This window comes from Argiope bruennichi, chromosome 2 (assembly GCF_947563725.1).
Source record: "Argiope bruennichi chromosome 2, qqArgBrue1.1, whole genome shotgun sequence".
Lineage (NCBI taxonomy): Eukaryota > Metazoa > Arthropoda > Arachnida > Araneae > Araneidae > Argiope > Argiope bruennichi.
Window position 1 is genome coordinate 77,335,717 of NC_079152.1, and position 25,967 is coordinate 77,361,683.

A 25,967-nucleotide genomic window follows, 5' to 3' on the forward strand; every position below is an offset into this window, starting at 1 on the left:
GACTTGCATTTGTGGACCTTTAACTTTAGAACATACAGAACAGACAGAAAAAAGGCAAATAAATATTACAGTTTCATAAAGTGAAGCTCTATTTCCATCGAAGCAAAAATTAATTCCCATGTCTTCAGATTCCTTGAGATATGAGATATTATACTAATTTTCAGCGGAATAGATCACGAAATCGACAATGCGGGTAATGGTTTGGGTCTGAAGATGTATAAATAGATGTACGAACCTATGTACTATAGAATCACATATTCATGCCGCGGTTTAGTCATGCGGTCCTTGCACCAAGAAAATTATTAAAAAAATTCCTAGATTGGATATGGGTTTTCATGGATAGAAGGTTCAAGAATATTCCTGGACCTTCTATTGATCAATTGCTGAGACAGCCTGTAAAATTTTTTAAAAAAATAAACGATAGTGATCAATGTTAATGAGATCTGACCTTTAGAGAAGGATACAAAACTTATGGAATGTTCTAAGACTTAAAGGCAATAAAGTGTGTACATATGATTCTTATGGAAAATAAAATTTTGTTCAGGTAAGATTTCTTCTAGCAGTTTAAAAGCTATAGTCGGCACTTGCACAGAAACAGGAAATAGTGTGCCATAATTTATATAATTATTCTACAAATTGTACGTCAAACGAATGCTACGCCTTTTTATACTTAAGAAGAAAAACGCTATCTGTTGTGAACGAAAAATGAAATTTCAAGAAATATTATTTGTTTAAATTTTATCTGTAAATATTAAAACTCCATATCTCCAAATATTTTTTTCGTGTTAAATATGATCAAATTAATTTTTTATGCCATAATTTCAATCTAAAAATGTTATTTGTTTGGTGAACTAAATGAAAAAATCTATTTTTGACTGTTTATGTAAAAAGGTACTTGGAAATATAATACTTTTAAAAAAAGTGAGTAATCCTTTATTTTTTTGCAGTTTTTTTATTTCATAGTTTTTTGTATCAATTGCCATAATGCTGTCTGAACATAAAATTAATTTACACTTAAAAAATAATTTGTTTGTCATTCAAATAAATAATTGAATTTCTACATTCTGAAATACTTGATATAATTTCTATACTTAAGTGGCACAAGTTTGTAGCTCGTGCGCTTTCCTTTTATTTTAGATTGCCATTATTTTTAAAATTTTCATTTGATTTCTTTTATTGTGAAAAATATATTTCTAGATTTTATTTAATATATGGTGATTAAAATAAAATTTCTACAAAAATTGCAATGAAATTTTTCTTTCTTTATTACCACATAATTTCTTGACTGCAAATTTGCTGATTCAGAAAATCAGATAATTTTTTAGATAATCACTTTTGAATATTTTAAATTTATAATAATAAGTTTATTGTTTCTAAAAAGGAAATGCCTTTCTTTACAGAAGGTTTAAAAAATCATTCCACGATATAAAAGTTTTCCGCCATGACAGGAAATCCCATGTGTTGTGTTTCATGGCTGTGCTTTGTTCTGATTTGAAATTAGCACTGACATTTGCAAATGAAAGGCGAGGATTTCAATAGGAAATTTATACAAAAGCTTAAAATGTTTCAATTCATTTGGCACAAAACATTTTCAGCGATTTTAAACGATTTTCTTTTGTTTGATTAACAATGGATACTGGTAATGAAGGCCAGATCTTGCTGATAAGAATTTGTGTTATTAAACAAGCAATAACAAGAAGCTGTTATCACGAATTGCAGAATAGTCACAAATAAGAACGTTTGTTTTAAGTTGAAAGGAATAACTACCTATTATTGAACAAAAAACTGGTAGCATTGATGTTAATATAATTTCATATTGTGTATATTTTTAAAGCTGTGAAAAGAGCGGAATTTCTGGAAGAAAGAATAAAATTATGTGCACTGGTGACTTTTCAAAAATGGGTATATCAATATATGGAATAAATAAAAATATATGTAAAAACTTATTGAATTAGCTGTGATTCGATCACAAAAATTTTATAAACTATCAATGGAAAAAATGCAATAAATTGCTTGCAAAATTTTTTTTTTATGTATTGTGTAAAAGGTGTAGTAATTGTTTGTAATGAAAAGATTTTATGATATACGAATAATTAGTGTTTGATTATAGAAAGAAACATCGCACCGATTCAATAAATTGTTATAACTACACAACATTTCTTGAAAGTTTTAAATCAATAAGTGTTTGAACTACTTTAAAAACCAACTTTAATGTAATGACTAGAAAAAAAAATCTTGGATGATTGTTTGGAAAAGGAATGATCTTTTTATGATTTTTTTTGGTATTTATCTAAATTATATATATAAGACAACCAACACCATATGTTGAATTTCTAGCGATATTAAGACTCTCATTTCTATAAGATTTCCTTTCTATATAATTTTATTCAGCATTAACGTATTATCATATATTTCAGAACTGTATTCAAATGTAATGAAATGAGTTATTTTTTAGTTTATGAAAAAAGATTTTTCTATTCAAGAAAGCTTATAATGGTGTTATCTTTGTTTATCTCCCTTTCTTGAAAACACTTATATTGATATTTATTTTACATAGAAACATAAATAATTATGGTGAATGTATTTCATTTTTTTTTCTTTTCAGAAATCTAGAAAACGAATTTTAAAAAGGCGGTATATTTTTTACTCTAAACACAAGAGCGGTGAATAGGAAAAGAGGGCACAATTCATTATTCAATGAACGCAGCGCAAAGATGTATCAAGATGCATCTTCAATAATGATCAAAATGCGGAGAGGGCAAATGCAAATCCATAGAAGTATACATCGGAATAATATGAATTTCTTGCTATGGCTTCTTCAAATTTTCATTCTTTCGGAAGAAGAGAGATAAGTTTGCTAAAGAAACTCACATTTTCAGTAATTTTTTTAAATCAATTCTTCTAGTAATTCTTTGTCAGTGCATTAAGTAAAATAAATACATGTATCAGGCAATATCAAAACCACAAGATTAATGAAACACATGTTTGCAACAATGCAATCAGTGTTTTTTATGAATAATAACATACAGAGCATGCATATGTTCAAGTGACAAGCTTCTTGAACACTCGCTTTAAGCACTCTGTAGAGTTTAAATAGATTCCTTATAGGAAGAGTTCTCATGACATGATTCAAAACAAATTTTCTACAGATGTATACCAATTACGGACCTCTAAAATCAAGTCTTCCTCACATGCAATATGTATTTGGGCTTATTGTGTATGTTAAAGGAAAGTAAATATTGGGAGGAGTTCGTAGGTGGGCAAATTATCCGAAAGGGAATGGAAAAAAAGTGGGATTGGTATTTTTATTTGCCACAACTTTTTTACAGTTGAAAAGTTTAAAAATAAATTAAATTAAGCAAATTAGTATTTCTACATTCAGTATTAAAGTTATTCATTAGTATTTTTAGCTAATTGGTTAGAAGTCTGGGGTTACTTTCAACCCTAGCTTTGAATATTTTTTATATAATCTGTATTTCCGCATTTAAATCAATAAATGAATAAAATCATGCTTCCCAGAATTTGAAATTTTTTTACTGCGGGTGGACTAAGTTTAATAGTAGAATTAAGATAATCAAATAGAAATAAAGTAGTATTGGTTACATTATGCAAAAGTGGCGAGCTTTAAACATATCACATGTGCACATGAACATATCAAATAAACAAAATGTTCAATAATATTACAATGCCATTAAAATGTAACTTTCATGATAATACAAAATTTTCTAACTGAATATTATTTTTCACTAGAATAACAGAATCTTCGTAATCTCCTTATAATTTTGTTAATAACATTTCTTCTTTAACTTTCTGCAACTGAATAATAATATGAGGCAATTAAATATTTGACAAAGCAAAGAATACCATTTGAATTTCATAGGAACAATGAAATGGATTTTTGAAAATTATACAAAATATATTTTTAAAAATTCATCAAAATTCAGAAGACAGTGACAAAAGAACAAAATTAATATCGCTAAAAAGGACAGTTTTTATAAAAAAAAAAAGAGTAAAAAATCATTTTAATTCAAAAATATTTTTCAAAAGTATAAGAGAAATCGGCAAAATCCTTATATTTAATGATTTAAAGTTACAACTGAGATTTTTAAGAAATAATTCCGAAGTGTATATTCCCAAACTCAAAGTTGTAAGCACGCATTGGCTTACTAATAAAATAATCGCCAAAATAGTTTTGTATTAGAGCAGAGTATATTTGAGAGAGAGTGTATTAGAGGAGAGTGTATTTGCATAGAGATTGGTTTAATTATTAATAATTAATCTAATAAAATAATAGTTAATAATTAACATTAAATCTTTTTGATGTTGAATATAATGCACATAAGCATTTTCTTCAAATATTACTGAGCTTAGTAAAATATATAATTTAAATGCTTAAAAGAAGCAATTTTTAAAAAATTATCTTTGTCTATTTTTTAGATTAAACGTTATATATACTTAAAAATTATACAGCTATTGAAAATAAGATTGCCTTTATATATATATATATATATATGGCATCCATGTGAACTTCTTTTTATTCAAGAAAAAATTTTATCATAAGAGAAAATTTTTCAAAGTTTAAAAAAAATAATAAATAATGATTTTATCATTAAGAATCTTTATAATTCTGAAAAAAATATTTGTCGTTATTTTACATTTTAAAATTAAAATTTAATCCTATCAAAAGGTACAATTTACATATTCATAATGAACATGAAAATGCAAATATTGTATTTCAAAACTACTTACTCAATTTTAAAGGTGGTGTCAAAATATATAAAACGAATCACAACTCATCAGAAATCCTTCACCAAAAAACTGAGGTACTAAAATTTTAAAATTATTTGCTGTTTCATGAAACTTAATTTTTCTTCACATTAAAGTATCAATTATAAGATTCTTGACTTCATTACGGTAAAACTGGAATGGAACTGTTAATGCGTTACTTTGAGCAGTGATGGCAAGATAATAAAGAATGTAGGCCTAAATTGGCTATAAATATCCTAAATGTAAAAATTTATCAGATAAGAGATTTAGTCAGGCAAAAACTGATTTAACATTGTTAACGAGCAAAAACACATTGAACTATTCGTTGCACTTTGTATTTATCTGCATGATAAGTAAAATCTCTTAAAAAATGCTTTTAATTATTCATGTGTTAACAAAGAAACCGGAAATGATATTTTTCAACAAATATTTCAATTTCCTTATAGGCGTTTTTTCCAGGAGTCCAAGGTAAATCTGTTTTTGTATCGTTTTAAAATTTTTCTATCAATAAGGAAAATTAAATGTTTGCATAGGAAAAACAAGAACACTGCACCGGTGTATATTATGCAAACTGAACAATCTCTTTAAAGCTTCTGGTAAAAAAGTTTCACATAGTATGCACATTTTGATCTGAAAAATGAAGAGAGTACTACTCAATGCATCGTGTTTGTTAATTCTTTTCACTTTTTATGTAGATAGTAACGCATTCCAGTCTCTGATGCCTGAAGACATGTACGAATGCTGTCAGAAGCTGCTGTGCCCTTTAAGTAATGTTAATTTAATTCTGATAAATTTGCTAAAATAAGTGAACAATTTTTCGATTATTTTTAAAAAACATTTTGATAGGTCTTAAAATTTGAAATATACTTGCACTACTTGTTACCAAATATTCTATAAACCAAGGCGATTACAAGAGCTTCGGAGGTTAATGCATCGATATGATATAAATTTAAATAGTAGTAAAAATTGCTAAGTTTCATCATAGCAGATTGTATTTAATTATTATTTTTATTTGAATATGGAACATCATCAATAATTTCTTTAATTTTGAGTATAAATTTTAAATAATTTGGAAAATATTTCTCCGAGAAAATTTGTTGTCGATTTATTATATGTGTGCTAGCACATAGCCAAAACAAAATTGTGTAACATGAATTTTTTATTCAGTAATAAATTGATTTGATAAAGAACAACTTTTTTGCTCATATGACCAAAATATCAAGAAATCTTTAGAAATAAGTGTTTTTCATTTTTAGAACAGAAACGAAAGATTTTATTATAAATATAGAAATACCACTATCTTTCACGTTATACTAGATCCTGCTCGTTTGCATAAAAGTAATGATAATAAATTTTGAATTTTCGCATAATTTACCAGGAATTATGGAATAGCAAAGCATTCTTTGAATATCTTCTGATATAAAAATTAAACTAATTTTGTTTTCTTTTAAGTATTTGAAGTAAGGGGATTTATAGAATAATTGCCTGGAAATTAAAATTCCAATTAATTTATCAGTGTATGAAATCAAATATTTCTTGTTAAAATTTTTATAAACATATAAACGACTATCGAAATTGCAAAATTAGATAGAAAATATTTTTTAGAGTTTAATTCCATAATATATTTTAGAGTTTAATATCATAATATAGCTGAAAAGGTAAGAGATTTCTATAATTGAAAAAAAATTTATTTTAAACTGGTAATTTAATAAATATTCTATATATTTAAAATTATATATTCTATATATTTAATATATATTCTATGTTTAACATTCTATATATTTAAAATTGTTAACATTTTAAATATATAGATTTAGAGAATTTTCTTCAGAAGTAGGTTACTGTAAACGACGAAACCAAATAGACCTGAAGTACGATGGATAAATCAATCTCGAGTAATGAGTTAATACCTGCATTATGGAGACCTAAGGTATTTTTACTAGCATACCATTAAATTTTAGAGAATTATAGAAGTTGAAAGTGAATATTTTCCAATAGTACAACGTTTTCTACCGAAATTAAAATTTCTTTCAAATTCATTCCAGCTTTGCTTAGAGTTTAATTAATATCATCTTTGAAGGAACAAATAAATTCATCAATTTTTAAACAATTTCATCAGTTATAAAGCTTTTGCTTGAAAAATGGTAGTTACTAGTCTCTATGGATGATAATCGCTAAGTAAAGATTGTAATGCTTATGTTGAATTGAAAATTTTATTTTGAATTCCAAAGTATTTTAAGCCTAATCTTACAAGCTGGTGGTGTAAAAATTTTGGATTTACGGGATGAAGGTTTTTTCGTTGCATCGAAGTGTATTTTGATTCGGTTTTAGTGTGATGAATACGATCCGTCACCAGTGATTATTTTATTGAGTTTGTGTTGCATTCATTAACGAAAAGAATTTGACTATAGATTCGTTCGAATCTAATTGTATTCCTTTGTCGGAACAAAGGATGTTCACTCACTTTATAACTTTATCATTTGAAAACGCATCCTTGAATTCTTTTATATTTGAAGGTGAAGAAAAATACTAATGAATATTTTTCAAAAATTTAAATGGCCATGTATTATCTTCTATGTTAAACCATAACCACACAAGGCTTCTCCGACCTTTCTAATTAAAGGCATTCGGTTTAAATCTGACTGACCGGACCGCCGCGATAGCAGCACAGGCGGGAATTATGATTGAGTCATAAAGGCCATCACCGGCTGCTGTCCAACTTTTCCATGAGAAGCTCGTCCTGTCATCGATTGGAGGTAACCGATTTCCATCATTTCTGTATCCAAAATAAACCAACATCCATACCGGAAGTTTCTCGGTCTCATTTCTTATGTGTCCACCATGGTGTCCACGGTCTCACCTGAGGTGTCTGAAACCATGAGAACAACTTAAGGTATGATACAATCTATGCACAGTCGAATTTTTCTCAATCAAAACGGGATCTTTGCTCCGTTCTTCGTCACAAACTTGGATGAAACCTTGAGGGAATATCTATATCTAATTGCTCATTACATTACGTGATAAGTAATTTTCTCTTTAAATTGAAAGCATTTGTTTCTGAATATATATTTTTTCACGGCCTCTCCCCCTCACGAAAAAGAAAAAAAACTAACAAACACCAGAAAGGTCGTCCTCAAATCAATATGTATTGAAAATGACAATGTTAACTATTGGTATTAACTATTAAAATTCAAATACTTCTAAAATATATCATATCAATTTGAGACTTAATTAATATCCTTCTCGTAATTCAAGGAAATCAATGAACAATAAAACTTATTTCATTCTTTCTGTTTAGATCGTGCTGAAGACTTTTATAAACTAGTAGAGGAATTATCCCCAGAGGTAAAACTTTTTGCTCATATTTTTTTTTCAAAATTAAGTTGCTATTTTGTTTTTAACTCATCTTCAGTTGATGATTTTTATTTCAGAATGAAAAGTAAAGGAAATTCATGTGAATAAAAGCGAAACCTATTTTTTTCTTTGAATTTTTAACTCATAATCAATTGACGATTTTATTTCAGAACAAAAACTAAACGAAATGCATATGAAGAAAATGGTACCACATTTTTTTCTTTTAATAGGTTTAGAATTACTGCGCTGTGTATGGTTTTATTAAGCTAATGTATCGTAAGAATGAGGGAAACAAATATAGACAACTAAAGCAACTTTAAAGCCAAGAGCATAAGAATTTCGTTTATAAGATGATTTTTATAGTGATTACAGAAAGACCAAATATCATCAAGTGTAATTCCATAATGAAATAATGTCTAGATGATTCCACAGTATAATTAATGGAATTAAGGAAGATATAAACATTATTTGATTAGACAGCTAGCAATAATCTTCTAAAATAGAATGATGAAAAATCATAATATATATATATATATAAAGGAAATCGGAAAAAATACATAAATTATTAATAAATACCAACAACCGAGAAAATTAAAAATGTTATGAAGAAGGTAAAAATACCAAAAAATGAACAAGAAAGTAAACATTTTATATCCATTGTTAACGGCTTTTGATAGATAAATATTTCCTTAATGAAAATCTATCATTAAAAAAAATCTTTTTTTAAAAAATTTTTTTGCTAAATAAAATCTAAAATATTTCCATCCAGTTTCATAACCTAATTCAAATTTAAATCTAGATATATCTTGTTTCTGATTATGAAATCGCAACAGGAGATGGAAATTATGGTAGGGCGATTCTGGCAAGCTGAAAGCATACGGAAGTCTTAAGAAAATTCAAAGAAGCGTTATCATTCCTTTGCCCTGCTTTATTCTGTGTCAGCTGTGTTTCATCTTATTTTTTTCAATCATATCACTTTTCTGTTTCAATTAACGACTACTATTTGAATTTTGAATTCATGGTTTTTACATTAAATGAATTCCACAAATTTAAAATATATTTCACTCTCAAGATATAAATATTCTAAATAACAAGAAAAGTTTCTTATTGCAAAAAATTGAGTTTTTTTTTCTCCGAAAAATTTTGATTTTAAAAAAAATATCTTTCAATTATGTTTTTTAAAAAATTAATTATTTATCGTTTCATTGAATGAAAGTCATATAAAGATCGATTTTGTGTTGACCTGGAGAGAAAACGTGCATGAAGGATAGAATTTCTTTAGTGCAAATTCCGTTCTAATGGAAGCGGAAAATATAAACTGATTGAAATGTTTAGTTTTTTTGAAATGCGCCAAGAAAAATCATTTTTTTTATTTTGTCATGTACAGAAATATGTCAGCCTGCTGTTGGCAGATGAAATATGCTTAATTGTAGATTATCTTATTATAAACTAAATGATATCCAGAATGTAGTAATTTAGACAACCTATTTAATCTCATATCTTGCTAAATTTATATATTTTATAAATTGAAATCATGTATTTTATATATTTAAATATATTATACAGCTATTTTATTGGTTACAATTATTTGATATATTGAAAATATTTAGAAGTATGAATTAAGAAATGTACAATATTTTATGATAATGTTATAAAAGTTAACTTAGAATCTTTCTTAATGAATATAAAATATCCAAGAATGAATGGGCATTCGTAAACAGCAATTTCGAACAGTGAAGTTCGTAAAAATAGTTAAGTGCAGTGACGTTTCTCTGTTTCCAAATGCTACTAATTCGCCTTCTAAAGCTTTGTTCTGATGGATGGTTCTAAGCGTGGTTTAAAGATGAATGCATGAGAAAATTTCTAGAAGTTATTTCGCCATCCAGTTCCTATTTAGTTATATTGAAATTTATTTCATGCGGTTTTGTAAGAAGTAACTTATATACCAAACTTGTTATACTTATTTGCGGAAAGTGAATCAGAAAGTGAAGAAATTCTTACAAATACATGATGTTAAAATAAATATCCCATACTGAACGTTTTCCAAGTAATCCAAATATGATCATTATGTTAAAAAATATTATTTTAAAAGATGGAATTACTAAATAACAAAGTACCCAAGTTGTGTTTCCAGGCTTAGTTCGTTATGTTACGAAAAAAATGATTAAACGTAGAAAAGAAGTGTTTCTTAGTTTGAAATGACATAGTGGTAATTAAAAACAACGATTTAATTCACACACACACACACACACACACACACACACACACACACACACACACACACACACACACACACACACACACACACACACACACACACACACACACACACACATTGAGCTTTATATATAAGTATAGAAAAAGCTCAATGTGTGTGTGTGTGTTGGCGCTCTACAAAAAAGACCATTTGACCTACAGCTACCAAATTTAGTACATGTATACCTTAGAGGTCGGGAGTGTGCACCTGTGGTCCCTTTTTTTGGCATAAATTGAAAAAAACAACAACAACCGAATATTATTTGTAGCTCTCTGGAGTTGGGAAATATTAAATTTCTACTTGCTAGTTGGCATAGCAGGTAGTGATTGCTGCTAACATCAAGTTGGCATATTAGGTGGTGGTAAGTGGCAACAACTTTACAATGTTTTCGTAAAAAAATGTGAGAATTTTATGGAACTACAACTTTTATTCACGATAAAATGCATATACATTGCATTAATACGTCCGTATAATAAGCACATTTAATCTATTTTACGCATATTTGGAAGTTGAAAGAAAAAACCTGGGAATGGATCAAGAGTTCTTTTGGCATTGAGGGGCCAGACAATACGCTTGAAAACTGGTTTGCAGTTAAAGCTGTTAACTGTGATTTACCTGAAGACAAAAAGGTAAGATCTTCTTCTCATATATCAGCATTTTTAAAAATAAGTGAATCATTTTTTTTCTCAATTCTAGAAAAATAATTGAATGTTCTTTTTAGATTATTCTCTATTTCTGTACATTTACAGAAATTATAAAAGCTACAGATAAATTCTTAGATAAAATTAACTAATTCGTAAATAATGACAAAATAGTGTCAATTTTTTAATGTAATTTTTAAATAATTTTTAGGTAATTTACAAAATTTTTGTGTAAGACTTTAAAATTTAATTAGTAGGATATATTTACTCCATGGAATTAGTCGAGTATTAAAAAAGTATGTGTATTTGGAAGAATCATTTCTATTTTTTTTTCGTTGTGAAATTCAATGCTAAAGTCTCCAGTGATATTATGCATAAAACGAATTTAATTTTAAAATTATTTAAATTTAAACTGATTTTAACTATAATTAGGTATAATAATGTCAAAACGGTAATATAATTCAAGATATGATTAATTTAAATTTAAATTTTTTTATAACACATTATACAAAAACAAAAAACAATTTGAAGCAATAGAAATTTAATTTTTCAGACCTTCTGCTGAAAGAAACATTATTCTTTAGATTATAATATAAATATATATGATTAATTTTATCTATTTATTTTAATATCTACAATTTTAAAAATTATCGCTCTAAACTTATTGGATGATTTGCTTGATTATGATTTATAACATTGTTTTTTAAAACAAAAAAATGATAATCGGTAGCAAAAGTTTTTCTAATTAAAGAATATATGTTTTCCTGAAAATATATTACAAATTTAAAATCTGGTAATATGTACGGTTTGATTACGTATTTACATTTTACTTATACAGAAATCATCAACCAAAAATATAAAGAATTAAATATTTAATAAGTGATTTACCTTTTTATGTTTATATTTCACATCCAAGTTAATAGAAGTAAACGAAGAAAAATTAAATTTTAAAATATGGCTAATCATTCAAAATAATTTTGAATAATTCTTTACTTTCACTTTTATTCTGGACTGGTTTTACCATCAAAAAATTTTCTAGGAAAAAAAATTCGAGAGATTTTCTTATCTTTTTAATTATAACTTTTTTTTATTTCTAATGAAGAATGAAAACTTTCATATATAATTTACCGAAATTTTTAAGTTAAACGATAGTAATTCTGATTAATTAAGCAATTATTATTTACAAATATATAAAAAAGATAACAATATGTATTCATTATCAATAAAAGTAAATTATTATAAAAATGTATTTAAATATTTTTTTCTATTTAAAAAATTTACATAGTAATAAAAATAATATTATTTTCATGTTTAAACATTATATTGTGATCTTTCTGCTAATGAATTTATATATAACTTTCAGAGAAAACAGTTCAATGAATTTTTCCAGTTAGGAGGCGAATACTGGCTGGTAAGTTCTGTCATTTTTTCGCGGAAGTATTGTTTTTAATTCCCCAAATACATTTTTCTATTTCGAAACAAATGGACTCTTTCTTCATGAAAAAAAATTGCTGTGTAACTTATATAGAAAAATAGATGATTTAAAAAATCATTTTGCTATAAAATATACATTATTATGCAGTGAAGATAAATATAAATACGAAAATAATCTGAACATTCTTTACTCAGCATCTTTTTACTAAAAATGTGAATTATTGCTCTGAAATGAGCACAGAAAGCGTTATTTCAAACGGATAAAATGAGGACAATTACAAATAGTGCAACTTAATAAGTTTTTAGACCTACTTTAGCAACTTAGATTTAGACCAATTATCGATTTTTGAAATCGTAACTTTAATTATAATCACCCTGTATGTTATGCCAGGCCATTTCATTCATATAGCTCAATAAATTTTTGAGTTGTAGTGATTAGAGACACACATAAGGCCAAAATTGTGTTTTTAGAACTAAAGGTGGTGTGATATTTGGAGTTCATCAAAATGCAGAGCTCGAATTTTTTGTAAATTAAAATATTTTCGCTATACTTGGTATACGAGAAAGTTGACAGTTAAAAGTTGATCTAATATTTAAATATCTTATACGCACTGCTCTAATATAAAATGCCTAAATGGTGATTCAAAATTGTTTGAATTATTCTTCGCTTATAAAATGATTTTTCAAACGGTTACGACATACATTTCCTTCTTCGTTTCCTTATCCGTCTTGATTCGGGATTTTCATGATAGCACTGGTGCATGCTGACAAGTAAAGTAAAATATGATTATGAAAATTCAAATTCATTTAAGATTAATGAAGTTCATACTCATAGAAACAAAAATTACGAAGCTGGTTAAAGCTATAACATTTATTTTGATCACTGGATTTCTCCTTGTTTCTTTTAGGACGTTTGTATAAACATCTTCTCAGAAAGGTGCAAAAAAGCAGTTGAAGCTGCAGTAAGTATATTTTTTTATCTGTAAAAATGCTCTCTTCAAGATCCGCTTAATTATATTTAATTTACTAAGTCAGCAATATTTCTATAAAAAATATTAAAAGTGCAATGAAGAATATTTAAAGAAGAAGTTCTTGTATTAAAATCAGCACGAAACACGTGCAATTTTTTATGCCAATCAATAAACTAGAAACTCTTTGTTTTTTTCTAAACAGAAGTTTTATTTATTTTATTTGAAGAGATTTTTTTCAAAACATCTCATTGCTTGTCCAGAAAAATTTGCCCTAACTCCCTCTGTGCGGACATTAATTATTTTTTTTTGCGATCTCCAGAAATTACGAAATTGGTCGGAGGAATATTTTGTGTGTGAAAATGTGATATTTGAAGCCATTTAACTTCCCGCCAATGGTAACCATCTGTTCGCTGAACAAATTAATACTGTTAAGAGTAATTTAATCATTCCAGCAACTTTGATGAATTATATGTTACAAAACAACAAAAAATATAATTTTAAATTATATTTACACTCTAAATATGGAGCATTCTGATTACTTGTCATAACTTCTAAAACGGTGAAATAAATTGACGAAATCGGCTCAGTTGTAGAAGCTCGACTATTTTGACAAATGTTTATTTTCCGATATGGTGGACTTCATAGCTTGTTTAAGGGCCATGAGATTTCATATTAAATATAATTTCACGATATCAGTACAAGGGCTGTTATAGGAAACATCTTTGTACACGCCTCCCTTCCGCCAAAATGTAAAATGAAATAATACTTTTGAGATTTCTCTTGAGAGTATATGGTGATGTAGGATAGAAGTCCATTGATGACAAATCAAGTGATCATGAACTTTCATATAAAATGAAAATTCACGAAATTGAGCCTGTGGTGATGCTATTGAACTGGCCCTTTGGTTTTGTTAGTTATTTTGAACGTATAAATTAACTAAGATTAAGCCAAATTTTAGCATTTCCACCAATAACTTTTGAATGAATCCTTCTATAAAGTTAATTATTATTCCTTTTAAAGTAAGCATTATTATATTATTTTTCTAAAGATTTTAGTTTAAACATGGTAATATATTTTTGTAATCTTTGTTAAGATTATTAATTTTAGTGATCTGCGGCCCAAGTCATTTGAAATCTGAGTATTTTATTTCTTACTAAAGAGGGGATAAGGAGAATAATAAACAAACAAATTGTAGAGCTATCTTTTAAAAAGAAGAAGATTTTTACTTTATTAACAGAGAAAAGGTAACTAAATAATATTGCAGTTATATCACTGAATCATTATGAGAAGAGCATAGAATTATCAGCAAAATTAGAATTAATTAGAATTATCAATTCAATTCAATATTCAATGAGAATTATCAGCAAAACATTTCGAATCGACAATGGATACATAACTTCCTTCATGATTCTAATTAATGAGGACTTTGATGTCTGGTCGATTGACAACATATTTTTGCAATTGCTACACATGCATCGTTAAAGACTTTATGTATTTTATTCGAAAATAAAAAATAAATTTTCTATCATAATAAAATAATAATTGAATATATTTTGTAAGAGATTGATTTTCTATTTTTAGAAAAAATAATCAAATATTAAATTACAGTATAATGTCATGTCAAATATTTTTTGGAATATTTTATTTTATATTGGCCATTATTGGGCGTAAGGACTGTCGTTCTTTCTCTGTCGTTCTTTTTTTTAAAAAAAATTCATTGTACTTTTTATTAATATTTTATACAATCTATATATCCATTTCCATTGAGAAAGGTTTGAAGTGACGTGAACAGATGATAGTCAGTTCGTGCAATGTCAGGAGAATGTGCTATCTGAGATCCAATTTCCCAACTCAACTCTACAATTTTTTTGCGTGGTTTTTCTTGCCACATGTTTTGTAGCGTTGTCTTAATGAGGAATTATACCCTTTCTGTTGGCCAAAGATGGATGTTTACGTTGAATTTCTTTATTCAAAAGATCAAATATCAAACAGTAATAATCAGTATAGGCAGTTCCATTTTCTTTCCACAACGGTCCCATAAACAACACAACATAACCTTCTTCTGATGTACGCCAGCTTTGGATGTGGAGGGTGGTGCCTCCCCTTTGTAAACATGTAGGGATAGGGATGATTTCTCCACTTAAAATGTTCAGAGCTTTAAGAAACGACGCGACGGCATTTTTAACAAGTAACAAGAGTATATTTATTTATACTACAAAAATAAGAAATAAAAAGATTAACAGAAGAAGTTGAAGTATCTCACTTTCGAGTTGAGAAAAAAATATTAAAGTTCTTGCCACACAGATTGCATAGTGGGTAATAATACATTGGTAGCCACAGTACTCCCCTGGAAACTGGAGGTTGGTTATTATTCGACCGGAGAAGTAATGCGAAATCTGACTACTCGACCATACCTGGTTTTATACTCAGAATGGCCGGCGTCCTGGCATAGGGGTAACGCGTCTTCCCCGAGATCTGGGCGTCCTGGGTTCGAGTCCCGGTTTGGGCATGGTTGTTCTTCCTTTGTTCTATCTGTGAGATGTGTGAATGTGCCCTCCTGTAAAAAGGGGTTGTGCAAGCGAATGAGTGATGCGTGAGTGGCAAAGTCGTACTCTTGGCCCTAGTTGGCGCTACTATAAAAAAACAAGAGACGCTCCCCTCCGGCTTAAGAGCCATAAGAAACAAACAAACAAACAATACTCAGAATGAGGTTGTCGAAGGACGTCAGCCGGGTCAAGGCGTTCATTCAAAATGTAAGCAGGCTTGAGTCTGTCTACAGTGACAGTTCGGTTTTGTCCATGCATGTCCAGTGTGATCCAATTTTTTTCACTCTATCGAGCTATTTCCTTTCTGAAACTCATACAGCATACAATGTCTTTTGTGCTGTTTTTCTTCACTCATATTGATAGTTTCACAAATTTAAAAAATTGATCAAAATTCGAAAAAATAAATGTGTATAAATCATTAATTATATAGTAATCTAACTGTTTAAACCTGTTTCAGTCGGATCAGAATTGTTTCTAAGGACCGACAATGCATAAAATTACACGTGCTTAAAAACTACAGAATTTTTTTTCTTTATACATAATAGTTAAGGTATCTGCCTGGACATCTATAAGTGTATGCGAAACTATGTTTTGAGTAGTAAAATTTTGACAAAAAACACATTCGTTAAAGAATGCATTTAAGTTTTTATTAGTATACATCTAAAATAATATTTCATTTTAAATACTTCACCTTCATATTCATTAAAAATTCACCACTATTTATTCTCTGTTTTATTATTATTTTTTTTTCTAATAGTCCATTTTATTTTTCTGGACAATTTTGTAACAGGCAAAGGTTGTCTTTTTGCAGCAACAATTCACTCGTTGCCGAGTGTACTGTATTGTGTTAGCATGTAATGACCTTTAATAATACCCAATTCATTAAAAATTTATGACAGAAAAAAACCATTATTGAATAACATTACAGCTATATTATTCCTTAAACGCGAAGTTTTCAATTCAACAATATTGAAATTATTGTATTCCCAAAAATAAAATATTATTTGTATTTTTGGGAATAATTGCCCATAATAGATTGTTCAAACTTTCATAAAGATTTTGTGTTTTCCCATGAAGGCATTTTTTTTCAGAAGATTTAGGTTACATAATTTAATATAAGTAGGTTTAATAATATTCATAATATTTTTTGGGAGTCCTGTACTTGAATCTTTATATCTCTGCCTTCTGAAGGTGCACATTGGTATTTGGTTGGTTAGTTGCATTTGCACCAAGAATCCTTTCCTTTTGGGAGTTGTCCATGCAATGTCTTTTTATTACTGTAACTAATATGAGCAAATGCAGCAAGTGTTGAACTTTGAATCTGCAATAAATTACCAACATTACATCTTAATAGTTAATCGCCTTAATAGTTTTGTAATATATTTATGACATTTTCTGTAAGCTTTCCTTTACCTCCGACTTCTTTAATAGATTTTTTAAAGCTCTCAATTGAGCAATCACTCGCTTATGAACTCGCTTACGCACATTTCACAACTGAACTTTAGGGAATTTTAAACAATGAATATTAATGGTATTGAAGCGCAAAAAAACTGACTTCCGGTTATTTCCGCGCTACTTCCGGTTTCGTTTTTGTTAATGTTGATTTAAAGAAACATTTATGCCATCAAAAACACTACTTGTAAAAAAAACCAAGTCTCGCAACTCAGTTCTTCTATCGTAAAAAGTTGTGAGATCCATGTAATACCAAGTCGGTCAATTTATTCAGTTCATAGTTAAGGGTCCTTCTGTCTTAAGTTATTACGTAATTAGCTAACCTAACAACATCTTATAGTGACCCTATCAGTATTAAAAATTTTTTATGGTTTAAATAAATAGATTGACTTGGCCATCGCATGAAAACACAATGTATCTTTACATTAAATTAGATTAACATATTATATTAAATTAGATTGTTTAGTGCGATTGCCAAGTCAATCTATTTATTTAAACCATAAAAATTTTTTAATATTAATATGGTCACTATAAGATGTTGTTAGGTTATCTAATTACGTAATAACTTAAGACAGAAGGACCCTTGACTATGAACTGTATAAATTGACCGACTTGGTATTACATGGATCTCACAACTTTTTACGATAGAAGAACTGAGTTGCGAGACTTGTTTTTTTTTACAAGTTATGTTTTTGATGGCATCTCATTTCTTTTTGTAGATAATCCTTTTCTTATTTTGTATGTAGTCTTCCTCTTTTTCTTTTCCGGTACTAATTCTTGAGCTTCAGCTACAGTTTTTCTCAAATCCCACTCCCTGTCTCTATGGGTTTTTCTCGTAAGCTTTGATGTTACAATTTTTGACAAATCTGGACGGTAAATGCTTTTTATTCTGTTGTATTCACAAATTGAGGATTCCTGCGCTTTAATACTTCCAAAGTCAACATTTATTAGATGTAAGCCGTCCAGACTTGTAACTCTCGAAAGTGCTACTTAAGCTTGACCGGATGTGAATACTGCAAAACCGATATAAATCAGTGCATTATTTAGACTTAGGCCCTGACTTTTGTGCATAATTATAGCATAGGCTATACATATGGGAAACTGTTCGCGATGAACATAAGCTCTATTAATAATTTCAAATTTAGTTTTGACCGGACTAAGCTCGTAAACATGTTCTTTATTAAATGCAATGTATATTTTCTTAATTATTTTTGTATTTGCCGGATCAACATTTACTTTTTGCACTATACCGATAGAACCATTAACTAAACCAAGACTCACGTCAATATTTCGCCTTAATATTAATTTTACTCTATTTTTATAATTATATTCTCTTCCAGGCCTGCAGTCATAGAAGCATCGTCTTCATATTTTTTTATGCATTCACGAACTCTATTTGTTAGGTATCTGGGGCAATCTATGCTATCTACAGCTGTAAGTTTTATTTCGGGATATGGAAGAGATTTACGCATTGCAGTATTTAATTGTTGACACATGTTTTTTGTAGGTAATAAGCAAACGGTATCATCAGGAAGTTTCGAGAGGTGTTCAATTATTTCAATTAATCTGTTTTCATTTGAATTGGATTTGAGAGTTATTAATCTAGTCGAGAGTAAGTCGCGATCTTTTTGTGTAGTCACACCTAATCTTATTCTATTTAGCATTTCGACAAAGTCAGAATCATTGAGGTGTCGCATGTTAATTGTAAGTTCATCGTATATTAACAGTTCAATCCACAGATTCGGTATACTGAGGGAACCTAACAACTTAGTAGTTTCAGCAGTTGATAGTTATTCAAAAGATGACCTTTCTCTTACCGGCGGAAGCTGTAAGAGATCTCCGAAAACTACAAGAAGTTTTCTTTCCAAACCACCCATTCTGATCGTCGCTTGTGTCGAATATTTTAGATACGCGTAAATGAATATATGTTAAAGTAACATTGGATATCATCGACACTTCGTCTATGATAAACAACACTACTTCTTTCAAATCTGATCTCAGAACTTGGAGCACTTCATCAGAAAGTGGTTTGTACTTCGATGTTTGCTTGTGTTCTACAGGCAGCTGCAATAGTCTATGTATAGTCAATCCATTCACATTGAATGCAGCTATTCCTGTTGAAGCACTAACTGTCACTTTTTTTTGTTTAAATACATCGTAAACCAAGCTTTTAGAGTTTTTACTAAAAAGCTCTTTCCAGTGCCATCAGTTCCACTCACAAAACAGCGTAAAACGTCAGCGTTATTATCAGTTGTGTCCATTTTATTTGTGATCATATCAAAGACTCTTTTTTAATCGGCATTAAGTATTGCGATCATACTTTGAAGATCAGTTTGCTCTTCTTCTACCAGATTGATTCTCTGAAAGTCACCCATTGTGTTTGCAGCTTCCACAGCTTCAAATTGAATTATTTCAAATTTGATATTGTTACAAACCTGTAATTTTGATTCTCAGCGCAAATAGTATCATCATAAGAAAGACCGTTTGGATGCTGTATTGGATGCTGTCAGATGCCGAGCTAGTGATCCCAGAGCTTTGTGACAAAATTGGCGACCATTTGGCGACGAATTTGCAGACAAAATGGATAATGCTCGAAACTTAGAGAAATTTATCGATTCGTCCATTATTTCACGCATATTTTAGTTTTTCCTTGATTTATACACTAAACACTAATTGTATTCTATATTTGAAGTTTCTATGTCTGCTAGAAGTGCCTTAGAGTTTTGATGATCGGTCAGTCAATCAGTCAGCCAGTGACAAAATTAACAAACTTTGGCTAGTTATAATTCTTAAAATACTGGTTCAAATTTAATGAAACTTGAAATATGCCGTGTTTATATAATACCTGCTTGGTTACTGAAACTTCAGGCTTCTAGTTTTATCCACAATGAAGTTATAGGGGTTCGAAAATTGCCTGCAGTGCTTCGAGAAAAGGATGGTACGGCCGTGTCGCTTGTTTTTGCTCGACTTGGCGGGGGCACTGCCGTGCCCCCAGATATCTTCTGATATAATAATCGTAGAAAAAGAGATTTGGAAACGCAAATAATAGGTCTTTCAAATGAAACAATAAAAAAAATTCTGAATTTTAGTCAAAAACGGACTTGTCAACACAGGCCGATAAGTTTAAAAATGAAAAGTTTTCCCAAGAATTGCAAAATGTCTTTATTCACAAATTTTTATAATTTTTTAAAAAATTTATAAGGTAATACGAAATTACCAAATTGACAAATCTTCAAAAATATCGAAGTTAAAGAAAAAAATTTAAAAAAATCATAAAATTTTAGTTTATTTTAAATCGAGCGCTTCTGCAAAAGTTTAATTCTGAGGGTTTTTTTTCAGTAGTTTAAGAAATAAACGTAATCTGTAGTAGACCATCATTTCATTTTCTGCAAGAAAAATGGCTAATAATCCTTCGCAACTCATGTGATGTTATACCTGTACTGTATATATGCAGAATGTCTCAATATAAGGGTTACAAATTTCTAAGAGATTTGGAGTTACCCAGAATAGAATTCACATAAGAATAGGATATACAGGATAGATATAAACTGTAGATAGCGGTATCCATGGTTGGAATTCCCTAGCGTTTTTGCGTAGACATTTCATTTTAACTTTCTATAACAAGATTAAATGATGTCATATGTGTAAATTTTCTGTAGAGTGAAATCATAATCAATGACATTTCAGTGGTGTTGCATCTGTCATTAGAAGATTAAAATTATATCGAAAATGGATGAAGCTATGAAATGCTCCTCCATAGTCGAATCAAGATGCATCACATACTTTGTCTGGGACAGCAATAAAACTCATGCAAGAAGAAATTCATACCAATCACAATCTTCCAAGAAAAAAAATGAAAGAGAAAGAGCAAGTGAATATCAAAATATTTTTTAACAGTTAAAATAAATATTTTGGTGATGTCATTGATTGATATGAATATGTGGGACTAGAAAAAGTCTTTACATTAACGACGATGAAGTGCACTTGAACCATATATTTTGGTTTAGCTAATATCACCTGTGGTATTGTTGGTGCGCCACTGGTAATGATCAAGTTCTGCTCATGAGAACTGCCATGACTTCATGGTTTATGATAATTGGATCTTGATTTTTTTAATGTTGAAATACAGAGCTTCTACAAGAGCATTAAATTAACCAGAGCACATGCAGCACTATCTTTTTTGTTTGGAAACAATTAACATTTTTCACTCAACCCTCCTTTGTGATTTCGGGTGACCTTTTCCGTCCAAGATACGTTGTTCTTAGAACTAGTGTTGGATTTGAGACACATTGTATAAACGTTTCAGAGAAGAGACCAGTGCTATCACGCACTTATCAATAATTGGCACAAAAAGTTATTTAAACATAAGTAACTCGACGAAATTTAATCAATGTTGTTTAATGAAATTTCTTATTTTAGGCAATAGTTACTGATTACTACGAGGGACAGTTTGTGAATGGAAATTGTGAGAAGAGTGGAGGAACGGACCCGAAAAGGAACAAGAGACCAATGTTTGGATGAAAACTTGACTGATCAATCTTTAAAAAGTTAGATTTGTATTGATTTGTAATTGTATTGATTTAAAATTATATTAAAAAATTATTTCAGCAAATATGTAAAAAGTATGCCATCATCTTTCTTGATAGAATTTATTATTTTCTCAATATGGAAAGGCAAGATATAACATAGTTATATCTTGCCTTTATGCCAAGTTATGCATAAAAAATTATTTACAAAGGACAACATGATCGAGAGATTACACATTATTTGTCGTTGGAATAAAGTTCAAAAGTTATTAAAATTGCTTCAATAAATTTTTAATTGCCTGTTTTCTTTTCTTTGTGAACACTGAGACAGAAAGGATAGTTTTTATCATTTGTGCATTTTATATCTCTACTAATAATAAAAGAGAATGCAAGTGCATGTGCGTAACTTTTTTTGTGCATTTGCAATTTGTTGGTGCAGTTCTTGACTTGGAGACAGAGTAGTCAAATTTGATTTATATATACATTGGAGGATGAAAATATGTATCGTTAAGGTTTTGGAAATTTAATCAGAATTTTCTTTATTGGACATTCTTAACCACACCTTGTTATTTTTTCAGTACAAAATAAAACCATTGAGAGTAAATTAAAAAAGAAAAAATTAGCTGATATTCGGAAATTAAATTGAAGTTTGAATTAGGCAAAAAATTCGAATGTAGCCATATGTAGCCGCAGTTAGCCAATAATGCCCAATATTGGGCCAAATACTCTGAAAACGAGCCCAATCCAATTAAGTGCAAAGAAATATAAATATTTAAATGAAGGTCACCTTCATGTAGAAACTGAATTATTGACCAAATTACTATGCTGTATGACATGGGATTTTAAATATGCTAATCATATTTTTTCAGAAAAATAATCAAGTATATAATAAATAAATATTAGGACATTTTTTGGTTCTACAGGAAAGAAAAGCAACAAAGTTTTCAACTCAGAAAAGAAATTCTTTCATTTCTTCTCTTTTGAAATCTCGACTATCACTTTTAGGCTTTCCAGTATTGTGTTCAGGCATTTTAAAACATTATATTGAATTGGACGTTAAGTAATTATTCCAACCATGAATATAAAAGTTACAATATGTATAAAAGCTTTGAAATTATCATGAATATGCTTCATTTTAAAGCAAAGCGCTGATGCATATACTTAAAAACTAGTCCACCAGCATTACAAACAAAAGCAGTAATAAAGTGGTTTAAATAAATGATGAAAAAAGTTTTTTTGAAATAACATTGAAAAATATTCTTATGCTTACAATACTTACAATGCAACTAATACAACATTAGATATCAAATTCAATTTTAGATCCATTAAATCCCTTTTTTACTGAAATAGTAGAGATCCCCAATCATATAAGAAAAGGAAATAATAAAATGAAAATTATTTTATTTGTCATGTGAAATCACTGGAGTTTTATTATATATGCTTTAGTATCTTTGCACTTATAAAAAAATTCCAATTCATTTTCTTAGAGAGGAACTAAGAATTCGCTTGTATACATTCTCAGCCTCATATTTTGATGTTAGGTTTAGGAGAGGACGAGTTATCATCTCAGCTATCGTCTTCATCATACGGTCATGGTACACCATTAAGAAGTTCGTCAAAGAAATGACGCTTTAATACGACTAAACCAAATAAAATCGGAATAAAATTATTTTATCGAGAAACTCGTGATGGCCTTTCTTGAGAAGGATTTACCTTCAGAATTGTGCGTCTCCGACTCAGAGGAAATCCCATAAAGGACCTACCGAGTATGTGGGCCTGATACATGTAAAATCTGACTTAATAGACCAAACGCCGTCTCATTGGTATAGCACTTAAGCTCGAAATGGGACTGGAGTAAGAATATAATAAATGATTCTGAAATCGCGAGGCAAATTTTGAGAAAATGGCCACGGAAAGAGAACGAAGTCTTTTTGAAATTACCATATCGGAAAACGAACTCAAATCGGGTCAGCTGTAATGGATTCTTTGCCAGTGGATTAAGTAAAATAAATACATATATCAGACAATTTAAAAAACAAAAGATTAATGAAACACATGTTTAGAATAGAAAAATAGTTGTGTTTTATGAATAATAACATACAGAGCTTACGAGAGATACGAGTGGCAATCCCCTTGAACACTCGCTTTAAGAACTCTGTATATTTTAAATAGATTTGTTATAGGAAGGCTGCTTAGTGGAAGAGTTCTCATGGCATGATTTAAAACAAATTTTCTGCAGATGTATACCAATTACGAGCCTCTAGAATCCAATCTTCCCCCCACACCACATGAATTTGTGTTTATTATGTAAGTTTAAGGACAGTAGATTATGGGATGAGTTCGTAGGTGGGTAATTTTTCCGAAAAGGAATGGAAATAGAGCGGGATCGACATTTTTATTTTCCACAACCTTTTTACAACTGAAAAGTTTAAAAATAAATTAAATTAAGCAAATTAGTATTCCTGAATTCTGTATTAAAGATTTTCATTAGTATTTTTAGCTAATTTGTTAGAAGTTTGGGGCTAGAATTTCAACACTGGCTTTGAATAGTTTTTATATAATCCTTATTACCGCATTTAAAATAATAATTGAATAAAATCATGCTTCCCTGAATTTGAAATGCTTTAACTGCGAATTGATTAAAGTTTAATAGCAGAATTAAAATAATCAAATAGAAATAAAGTAGTATTGGTTACATTATGCAAAACTAGTCAGCTTTAAAAAAATTTCAGAAGCTGCGTATACTTTGTCTCCTTTGGGAGAATATGATTATAACGATTTCAGTGTGGCATATCATGCTAAATGTTAATTTTTAATAAATACTGAATAATGCGATAAAGTTACTATCGATGTCTACTTAATGTAAAGATTGAAATGAATTTCAAAATATTCACATAGAAAAGTCGTGGAATCTGCCTTTGCCTTCGAGCAAGTTGGAAATAATTTTGTTTAAGGGGTTGTGATCCTCACAGGAGTTTTCTCATATATGGGGGTAGAAAATACTTGTTTTCGTGTAGAATTATTCGTGTATAATTATTATGTTATTGTTTTCTAGGTCAATGACGAGTTGTACCTTCGTATAAGGAGAGTGACGCAAATACTGTTTCTGATGAGAGCTATTATGCGTCGACCTCAGATCAAAATGTTATTTATCGCGGTGTCTTGTTATTTAGTTTACTGAAAAAATCGTGGAAGTTTTTTTGTTATAGTGACAAATATTTTTTATCACATTGCTTACAGTGATGTGATAGGAAAATATATAAGAAAATATTTTGTCATAAGAGAAATATTTTGTCATAAAAAAATTAATAAATAAAGTTTTTATCATTAAGAACTTTCATAATTCTGAAAAAAATATTTGTCATTATTTTGCATTTTAAAATTAAAATTTAATCCTTTCAAAACGCTTAATTTACATATTCGTAATTCACATATAAAAGCAAATATTTTGTTTCAAAGGTACTTAATCAATTTTTAAAGGGGTATTCAAATATATAAAACAAATCTCAACTCATCAGAAATCCTTCACCAAAAACTAAGGTATCGAACTTATAAAATTATTTGCTGTTTCATGAAACTTAGTTTTTGTTCTCAGATTCAAATTTTATTTATAAGATTCTTGAGTTCATTTCGGTAAAATTGGAATGGAACTTTTAATACGTTACTTTGCGCAATGGCAAGATAATAAAGAATGTAGGCCGAAATTGGCTATAAATTTCCACTTAATTAATAATATAAAATTAATTAGTGTTAATTAATAATATAACATTAAAAAATTATCAAATAAGATATTTAGTCATGCCAAATTAGATTTAACAATGTCTGTGCCCAAAAACTCAGGGAACTTTTCGTTGTATTTATCTGTATAACGAGTAAAATCGCTTAAAAATGCTTTTAACTATTCATGTATTATTAATTAAACCTGAAATAAAATTTTCTAACAAATATTTCAGTTTTCTTATACACTTTTCCCCAAAGAATGCAAGGTTAATCTATTTTCGTATCGTTTTATAATTTTT

At 28.9% G+C, this 25,967-nt stretch overlaps 1 protein-coding gene across 2 annotated transcripts; it reads left to right on the plus strand.

Annotated features, from left to right (window-relative positions):
* Window positions 1–5,373: 5,373 nt before the first annotated feature.
* Window positions 5,374–25,021, plus strand: LOC129961769 (uncharacterized). Of its 2 annotated transcripts, XM_056075331.1 has the most exons (7): window positions 5,374–5,534; window positions 8,066–8,112; window positions 10,888–11,007; window positions 12,383–12,430; window positions 13,362–13,415; window positions 21,842–21,969; window positions 25,004–25,021. In XM_056075331.1, the coding sequence occupies exons 1-6, from the start codon at window positions 5,405–5,407 to the stop codon at window positions 21,941–21,943; spliced, it is 501 nt and encodes a 166-aa protein (XP_055931306.1). In that variant the 5' UTR covers window positions 5,374–5,404; the 3' UTR covers window positions 21,944–21,969; window positions 25,004–25,021. The 2 variants fall into 2 exon arrangements, with proteins under 2 accessions (XP_055931306.1, XP_055931307.1); XM_056075332.1 differs by lacking the exon at window positions 25,004–25,021 and having other exon boundaries at window positions 21,842–22,026.
* The last annotated feature ends 946 nt before the right edge of the window (window positions 25,022–25,967 follow it).